Genomic DNA, 9,040 nt, shown 5'->3' on the forward strand with positions numbered 1-9,040 from the left:
GCTTCTGGTACAACATGCAGGGAAGATGCAAAGGTAACACGGAATGGAAATGGATGCGATGTTACCATAAACAAAGCAGAAGAAGTTGAGGAATTCACAGGAGAAGACAAGCAAGGGCAAAGGGCGAGGGCCAATCGTGTGTATAGGAGACGAGGGAGATGGGGAACCCAAAACTGCAGGTAAGACTGAATACAAGGATTCCGAGACCGAGACTCATCGGCCTTCTCAACAAAAAGACGGGCAATTCAGGGTTAAGCGCGCTAATTCAGAAATATCATTTAAACAACGGCGAAAGCGAGTTCCACCATCTGAGATTTCGTCGGATGTAAAAACTGGATTACCCCCATGCAATAAACAAGTAAACAAGATGTTAACAACATCTGAAACAAAATCTCAGGAGGAAATAAACCGTGGTCAGAAAGAAGTCAGAAAGCGGGAGCACAGCGTCGAGCAAGGCAAAGCAGAACCTTGAAGAACTGAAGATTTTACGAATTCCGGAAGCGTCATACCAGATGGCGGCATGTTGATAAACGTCTGCCCAGTCTGCAGAACATTTTCCTCAACTTCTAACACGGCGTTAAATGCTCACATGGACCACTGTCTTGCTGTCGAACCAAATAAGGAGAAAACTGACAACTGTAAGTTCCAAGTTTACAAAACATAAAATGAAGGCAAGGAAGAAGCGTTCAATGGCAGATATATGTCGCTCCTACTCGCACACTGGAGGATTTGGAACACAGTACTGCAGAACAGTTGGCCTTGGATGATGCTAATCCCTTAGAGTTGGATAGTTTTAAATGGAATGGCAGTGATATAAGGAGGCAACCTCGGACATCTCTTTACCGAGCGGCCAAAAAATATATTAGCTATATAGATCCGAAGGAAAGTAACCGTGAGAATTCCCAGAACATGAGAATGGAATGCCTGCCTCTTTTGCAGAAGGAAAAGCAAAATGAATGCCCACCATTATTACAGAAGGAAAAGCAAAGGAATGCCCACCTTTTGAGGTCAAGCTTGACCAACCACACGGCATGAGGAAAAACAAACGGTCCAGTTTGGGTGATTTCACAGGAGCAAGCCAAAGTTCGCATTCTCATACTCTCATAAAGGTTAAGGTATGCTATTTGATTTCCAGCCTTTATAATTTTATGTCGACAAATTGTAGAATTGAAATAAGGCTGTTCGCTAGCATGTATCATCATTGCTGGTTTTACATTCCCTTTAATCCCAATCTCAGTGTCTTAGTTACAATCATGCAAATGTTTTAAGGAGCCTATCCCTTTTGAAAGGTCACTGTTTCATTTATTTCTACAAATTGTGGGCACCAAAACATTTGTTCTGTAAATGTATATGATATGATAGTTAATTTTATTTAAAACGATGTTAGTTTTTGTCTTTTCAGGTTCCAAAAGCTTCACCAGCTAATCGCCTAAATGAATGCATACCCCAGCACAAGTCTCGAATTCAAACACATGAAACTGCAATGGAGGAGAAACTCCCAAGTTCTGTGAATGCATCTGCATGGACTTGCTTAAACAAACAGGGAAGTTTGAGAACAAAGAAATTCAAGCAGAAGCTGGTCAGATTGAGTTTAGCAGGATTTGGAAAACGGCATTGCAATGAGCAACATGGTGTGCCAATGGATATGTTGGAACTCAAGGATAAGAGTCATTTAGAGGGGTTAACACTTTCTCAAGGACCTGTTGTTGAATCGAAGGAGTCACCTCGAAGATCTATATCTCATTTATCTGATAAGGAACATGATTCGCCTTTTATTATTCCATCAAAAAGAAATAGAGCAAAACAGACAACAAAAGTTCAGGGAATTAATTGTACTCCATCTGTGGAAGTTGAAGAGTTTTATACTTCCAAAAGGATGAAGAACTTGTCAAGCTTGAATTTCCAAAAGATGGCAGCATGCACAGATACAAGAGGCCAATCATCAGTCAGCCTGAGAAAGTCACCTACCTCAGAAAAGGGCCAAGGTGAACAAGAGGTAAGTTTTTTGTATCAGAGTTCAATTGAGAAAGTACGACAGGATCCATCTGACTCAGATCAGCTGTCTGTCGATAAAACATTAATTTCTCAAAAATCTGGGAGTGTTGCAGCGTCAAAGCTTTTGGAGAATAAGGCAGGTTCATCTGTACATGTAACACAATCATCAGTGCACAGTCATGGTAGAAGGATAAAATCAAAAGAGCACTTTTCACAAGAAAGACGTTTCTCAAATCTGAAGACCTTAAAACTATCAAAATCAACACAATCAGCTGCAGGATTATCTTTGAAAAGGTCTGGCTTGGGGTTTTCCAATATGGAACTGAAACGACTGAGACATTTTAAAGGTAGCCTTAGTTCACAGAAAATGAAAAAAGTTGCACATATAATGCATGACTCAATGAACGTTGAAGATGATACTAAGGATGATGTTTGGAAGACAGCTCATAATCCCGATTCTAGCAGGGAATCTCACGAGTTTATTTATGATGCTGGATCCACCAGCAATCGAGCTTATAGCATAAAGCTTGGGGATTGCGTGAGCTTTAAAGCTCAACAGTTTTGTGCAACAGAAATCTCTTCTCTGGATGGGGAACCAAGGGCAAGCCCTGATTTACAGTCAGTAGCAATGTCAGCCAGTGAATATGTGCCAAACCGTTTAGGAACCTCTTCAAAGACTGACGGAGCTGAACTGCCAAATGAAATTCAAGCTCAGCTTGATTCCACAGTTTCCACTATTTGTGAAGCTTCACAGATGTCCTGTGCAGGTGGAGCAGTTGCCATTGATGAAAATATGCAACATTGCATGCTTAAACATACAACTGTTGATTTGATAGGTGCTGCCTCACGTTCATTAGAATCTCTGAGTAACCAACCATTAGATCAACAAGATGCTGTAATTGAAGGTATAGGCAACGAAGTTATTGTCAATCAATCACTTGGCCAAAATAAATGTTCAACTGAATTCTGTGGAGCTATTAAATATGAATTAAATCCATGTTTTTCAGGGGAACATGCAGATATATATGCAGATGATTGTCTGGGAAAAAGAACTGGGTCTCAAAGCAATTCACAGGCACAACCTATTTCTGTGAAGGATGCATTAAAGGAGAGAGTATCATCCATACCTTTAGAAAATCAGAGGCACAACTTATCTATGCAAATGGACATATCCTGTGCTGATTCTGAGAATGGTGCTGCTGCAACATTGAAGCCATTTAATAAGAATCCTGGATCAGATTCAACAGAGCATATCACAGATAAAACTAATATTTGTTCAACGGCGTCCAAGTCTTTTGAGAGCCACTCTACTGTTCATCACTTCAAAATCCCCGAGGCACCTACAATTTCAAATGAAATTAATGCCTTGAACACAGATGGTATCAGAGTTACTTTAATATCTAATGATACTTATTCTGCTGACAAACCTATCATATCATCTGAAATGAGAGCTGAAAATGAAGGAGTTTCAATGCCAAGTTTGAGAAACTTAAATGAGGGGCCTCTTTCAATGCCTCAAAGTTCTGGATTTTTGCAAAGACCTATATTTGTTCATTCCATCCAGACATCTTCCTGTGCTACCTCTGTAGGTCTCCCTCTGACATCACAAGGAAGCTTATTTCAGGAAAGAGCCATGTTACTGGAGGACCCTCAACCTGTTGGAAATGGGCACTACTCTTTTGGTACGAGGATGAGCTTGGATTCAGTGGAAAAGCCTCAAGTTATTGCGCCTTCGCTTCTTTCAGTGAATTCAGGAGAAATAAATACAGCAGGGGAGGTTATACATGGTTCTCTCTTGAACACAACCTCTTCTAAATCTCACAGCGTTCCCAATGGAGTTGGCAAGTCATGGAGGAATGGACAATGGATATTCTTTCCAGAATCCCTTCCCACACATGTATGGTCCAGCGCCCAGGAGGCGTTCCAGGCTTTATCACTGCGAATCCCTCTAATGTGGAGCATATTCTGAGAGCCAATTTTCAGAATTACCCCACGGGAGAACGCTTCAGTTTCTTTCTCCACGATTTCCTGGGCAAGGGGATCTTCAACACTGATGGGGAGCTGTGGAAAATGCAGAGGAAGGCTGCGAGCTACGAATTCAATACCAAGTCGCTCCGGAACTTCGTGGTGCGGTTATGCCCGCGATATTCTTGACGCCGCGTGTCAGCTTGCTCTGCGGTTATGCCCGTGATATTCTTGACGCCGCGTGTCAGCTTGAGAAACAAAGGGACGACGAAAGTCCCTTTCAAAGGAAGGCCTATCGGCCTAATTATAAATTTAAGGTAAATTTAATTATAAAATTTAAAATAAATAGCTTATGGGTGTAGAATAGATGGTGATATGGTGTTTTGGTAAGTTACTTCATAATGTGAAGGTCATCGGTTTGAAACTTTGTGGGTAAAAATACAGTCATGTTAAGGGTTGGTGTGACCTAGGCCAGGTGTGATCCCCAGGTGATTTTGACTGCTTAAATTCCCTTGGGTCGTGATTTCTCAAGCCACACATGAAGCATGATGAACTAAGACCACTTGACAAAAAAAAGCATTAAATAATATTGATATTTTTATTTATTTTTAATTAAAATATAAAAATCTATAATAAATAATTTTAATAGATAATTTATTGGGCTTGAAGTATGCCCGAAAACTGTTTATGCTCAGCTAAGAACACATCTTCCTCATATGTGAGGAAACATGTTAATGTTCCAAGACCCAGAGGCATCTCATAGGAGTGAAAGCTTGCCCTCTTATAGGCCACCAGCGGGTATTTCCAGGTGGTGTGGTTTTCCTTGAATAATAGTGATGAGTCAACTTGCATTTGTCGATAGCAGCTAGTGATGGCTCTCCCCACTACTGGTTTGACAACTTAGTTATGATAGGTTTTCCCACTGTAAGAAAATGGCATTTCTATAGATTATTTTGTTTGCTCTCTCTCTCTCTCTCTATCTATATATATATGTGTGTGTGTGTGTGCGTGTGTGTGTGGAAATGCAAGTATCATTATCAATATAGTGTTTATAAATAAAAATGTTTATAAAAATAATTAAATTATGAAATTGGATAAAGTTATATGTATAGAGTAAGGGGTGACTTATAAGGGGGAGGAGGGGGGGTGGTGGGCGCTCCCACCTAGCCATTGGACTGGGCGAAGTGGCAACATGCCCCTGGGAATGTCTTAATGTTCATGAACTATGACAGGAGAAGGGCCATTAACGTCTGCCATTCCAAGCGAAGGTGGGTAATGGTGTAATGGCGTCGGGATGTTCAATATTTGTTATGGGTAATTATCATAGCCTCACACATGTGGAGGTGATGTGTGTTGAGATTTTTACCATGGAAATTGGCATGTGCTTTTCAATGGAACTAGCCCTAGTGGAGAGAGCTACATAGTAGGATTATCTTGACAAGTGTTGGGGCTAAGGCATAATCATGTTGGTAGGATATCCAGCTAGTCTAGGCTAGGGTTTCCATAACAAAAATTCTGATAACAAGGCAATAATTCCATCGTACCAGTGAAGTTATTTTAATTCTTGTGCAATAACATCATTTCGGAGTTGGTAATGAATTGATACTCTGCAATTTTTTATTTGTTATGTTCAAGTGTTTGTGAAGGCCTTTTGTTTTAGTGCCAGTTCATTGTCGTAATCTTTCGACCTCCCTACGTTCTTCCTCCATCCTTGGGCCTTCCTCTCTAGTCCCCTTTCCCTCGACCTTAGTTGTTTCTAGTTGTCTTCCCTGGCCTCCTACCGCAATGGATTATCTAGGACCTCTCATCGTGTTTTGTATGCCATCTATCTCTGCCACTGTCTGACTTTTTCCCTGTCAAGTCCTAGATTTATTGAATGCTAGCTGTAAGTTTTCTAGTTTCTATTTTGGAGTGGCCATCTTCTTAGTGTGGTTGTATTCTTACCCCTTTCCCCTATTTGGAATTTATTTCCTTTTTCTATTCGAAGGTGATTGGGATGGTGGTTTTACTTTGCGTAGCCCCTGCTTGATGTGGCTTATGCCTTGTCCTCTCATCTTTCGATGTACTACATGGATGTTGCTTATATTCTTCTAATCCTCTTTCTTATTCCCCATGCATCATCAAAGGGCGTAAGCTCTACGAGGGTTGCATACTACCAGGAGATGGCCCACAGGGGCAACACCCATATGCACCAACCATTGGAGCATTTTGCATCGTGTTATTATTAACTCATGCAAGGTCATATCCATAATGAGCTCACATATGCAGAAGGAGAAGCTTCTATGTAGAGACAACCGCTCTCTGACACGAAGGTCCTCATTGAATGGGCCTCTTGGATTCCAGATACAAGCCAAGCAAGAGGTCACTTCAACCAATATATGCAAAAAATGGATCTTTATTGGTAGACATAATTCCTTCTAGGACACACCCTCTTGGATAGACATGAACACTGAACTAATATCCACCACTCCCTAGAGAACTTATACTAGCGTTTGAGGGACCTATATTAGAGAATGGAAAGAATCAAACAACATCTTGGCATTCCCCCCTCGACTGGTAAAATACCTAAGGGCTCTTAGGAGCCCATCCAGGTTTCAGGTTCTAATTCAAATCACTTTGCCTAGTTATTGATGTAACAACCTCGGGTTAAAGTTCATGTAATAAAGAACATTAAAGGAAAAATAAGACCAAGGTCATGGGACATGTATTCCAAGATGAATGAAGAGGAAAACATTAAAGTGGGTATCACTTGTGGTTAATTAATGGCTATGGAAACTGACAAAGGCAAAAGGAAACAAATGATAATTAATTAAAGGAATAAAGGAAAATATGAGAAAAGGAAGATGAAGGGACACAAATATGCATGCAAGGGAAATTAGAGATAAAATGAAGGGAAAAAAAAGGGAAGAGACACTAGACATCAATGATAAAAAAGAATCAGAGAAACAATTGAAAACTTTTTTCTCAGTTTTTTATCAGCTTCAAAAATCAAACTCCAAGAGGAGAGAGAAAGAGAAATTGGATAGAAGAAAGCAAGCAAGCAAAGGACATGAATTTGGTTTACATGATTATTTGATGTCACTAGCCTAGGATTTTCTTGGATTGACAGTGGTTTCAATCTTGCCTTGCCATTTCCTAGATAGTCGTGGTGTGATGGGATTCATTCTTGGTTGAGATTTGGATTGCTAGAAGATTTTGGATCCAGGTGAGGTGGTCTCAGAAAAATCCCAAGGGTTGGAGCTGGAGATGGTTCTCTTTGAGAAGCCCTTGACAGGTGGGTTGAGACAGGAAAATTCCTCTAGGTATGATGAAGAAATTCTGAGGCATCCAAGGTTGTGTTGGTTTGGTGATTTCTAGACCGTTTAGGTGAAATCACTATGGTTGAGGGCTGAGGTGGTTTAGCCTATGGATGCCCTGGTTGGTTTTTCTTTGGTTTATCCCATGAGATCCCACATTCATGCATGGAATATGGCATGGGGATGATTGGCTGAAAGAAATATTTGGTTCAACTAAATCTATGGTTGAGTGGTACATTGAAGTCCCTGACTTGGTTGGCTTTGTGTAAATGTTACTAAGTGTTATTTCTTATTGAGATTAATGAGAACATGTGTTGTCTAGTGTGTTGATTTTATGACTGGATTGTCATGGTTCCATTTTAGTTACATTTTGATTATAGGCATGGTTAAATGATGTGCTCTTGTTATGGATGTTGTTCATGATTTGATAAGTTGTTGAATGGATACATGAATGCATGATCTAACAAGTGTTTTTGCAACTATCTTGAGAATGGAAGTGATCATTCTTGATGATTCTTTGGTGAAACGAATGAGACCATGATCATATATGCATTCATGACCTATTTCTACCTTGTTTACCATATGTTTGTCTAAATGTTTACCATGTGACAGACATGTCTAGACAAGATCTGAGCCGTGTATAGCTTGTGTGGACTTGTGATTATCGTAAAATTGATTATGGAAAGTTTTGGGAAATTATGGGTAGTAGACTGTAGGCTAGCCTTGAAAATGTGGCACTAATTTCGCGACTACATGCACAAAACTAGGAAATTTCAGTTGCAACCACACATAGGAAGGCCTGTGCATGTGGTTGGAGCTCTCCAACTGCATGCACAATTTGACATGAGTGCAGTTGGGCTATGAGCTCAGTTAAAAAGAAAGTTTGAGCTCAGATTATGATCACTAGTATTTGTTGTCTGACACATAGGTGATCTAGAGCCCTTAAGAGGTTTTAGTAAGTTTCTGGTTAGCAAACCCCACTTCCATAACTTGAACTTGGAAATTGGGTCATTTCATAGTAATTCTCAGCTCATTTTTACTCTAGAGAGCTTGTAAAAGTGGGTAAATGTGGGGTGGTGTGTTCTAGGGTGGTATCAGAGCCGTTTTGTTCCCTGCAAACCTTTCTCTGGTACTAGTGTTATAGAGTGGTATCAAAGTGAGGTTTACAGTATTGGACCTTGAGATACATGCAGATGGTCATGGTTAACATACATATGGTTGTTGTTACAATTTTGTATTATTATTATTATTATTATGTATGAAGCATGATGTTGGTACATTGTTTCTATTATTATATATTGTGCTAATCTGGATTGATTTGTGCAAATGTAATAGCCTCTCTTGAGATACACTGAGGTATGATTTTGATTATGTCTTCTTTTTTGTTTATCTAACATGGTATCTTTGTGGGAAATAGAAGGCCAAATATGAAGAGAAGAATGGTGGATTATAGTTTACATGACTCCCCATACAGGTCTGATGTGAAGTCACTGGAATGGGAAAAGTCAGTTGAGCAGCAAGGAGAGGAATATTCTCCTGACCTAGAAAATACGCTAAGGAGTCTGAGGGCAAAGATTAGAAGTTACAAGGCGGATCATAACATGTTGATTAGGGCACAAGAAAATATTTCTAGAGCTCAAGAAAAGCAAGTTGATGTTAATGCAGTGATTATTCAAAACCTTTCAGACTTACAGAAGTAGGGACAACTAGGGATCAATCATGGAGATAGGAAGGAGGAAAAGACTAATGGGAAAGATGGTAGCAGGTCTCAAAGAAGGCACAAT

General features: G+C 40.0%; 1 protein-coding gene across 1 annotated transcript; it reads left to right on the forward strand.

The window, feature by feature from the left end:
• Positions 1–992: 992 nt before the first annotated feature.
• Positions 993–3,964, forward strand: LOC149259931 (uncharacterized). The gene is made up of 3 exons (XM_089455777.1): positions 993–1,115; positions 1,403–2,900; positions 3,003–3,964. The coding sequence occupies exons 1-3, from the start codon at positions 1,032–1,034 to the stop codon at positions 3,962–3,964; spliced, it is 2,544 nt and encodes an 847-aa protein (XP_089311903.1). The 5' UTR covers positions 993–1,031.
• Positions 3,965–9,040: the final 5,076 nt, after the last annotated feature.

Source organism: Pinus tabuliformis, chromosome 6 (assembly GCF_031772625.1).
Source record: "Pinus tabuliformis cultivar Carrire ecotype Pingquan chromosome 6, CPIR1, whole genome shotgun sequence".
Lineage (NCBI taxonomy): Eukaryota > Viridiplantae > Streptophyta > Pinopsida > Pinales > Pinaceae > Pinus > Pinus tabuliformis.

Bases quoted from the DNA above. Each gene is read 5' to 3' on its own strand.
- LOC149259931 (XM_089455777.1), top strand. From the start codon at position 1,032: ATGAGGAAAAACAAACGGTCCAGTTTGGGTGATTTCACAGGAGCAAGC. The intron at 1,116-1,402 runs GTATGCTATTTG...TTGTCTTTTCAG, and splicing joins ATACTCTCATAAAGGTTAAG to GTTCCAAAAGCTTCACCAGC. The intron at 2,901-3,002 runs GTATAGGCAACG...CATGTTTTTCAG, and splicing joins ACAAGATGCTGTAATTGAAG to GGGAACATGCAGATATATAT.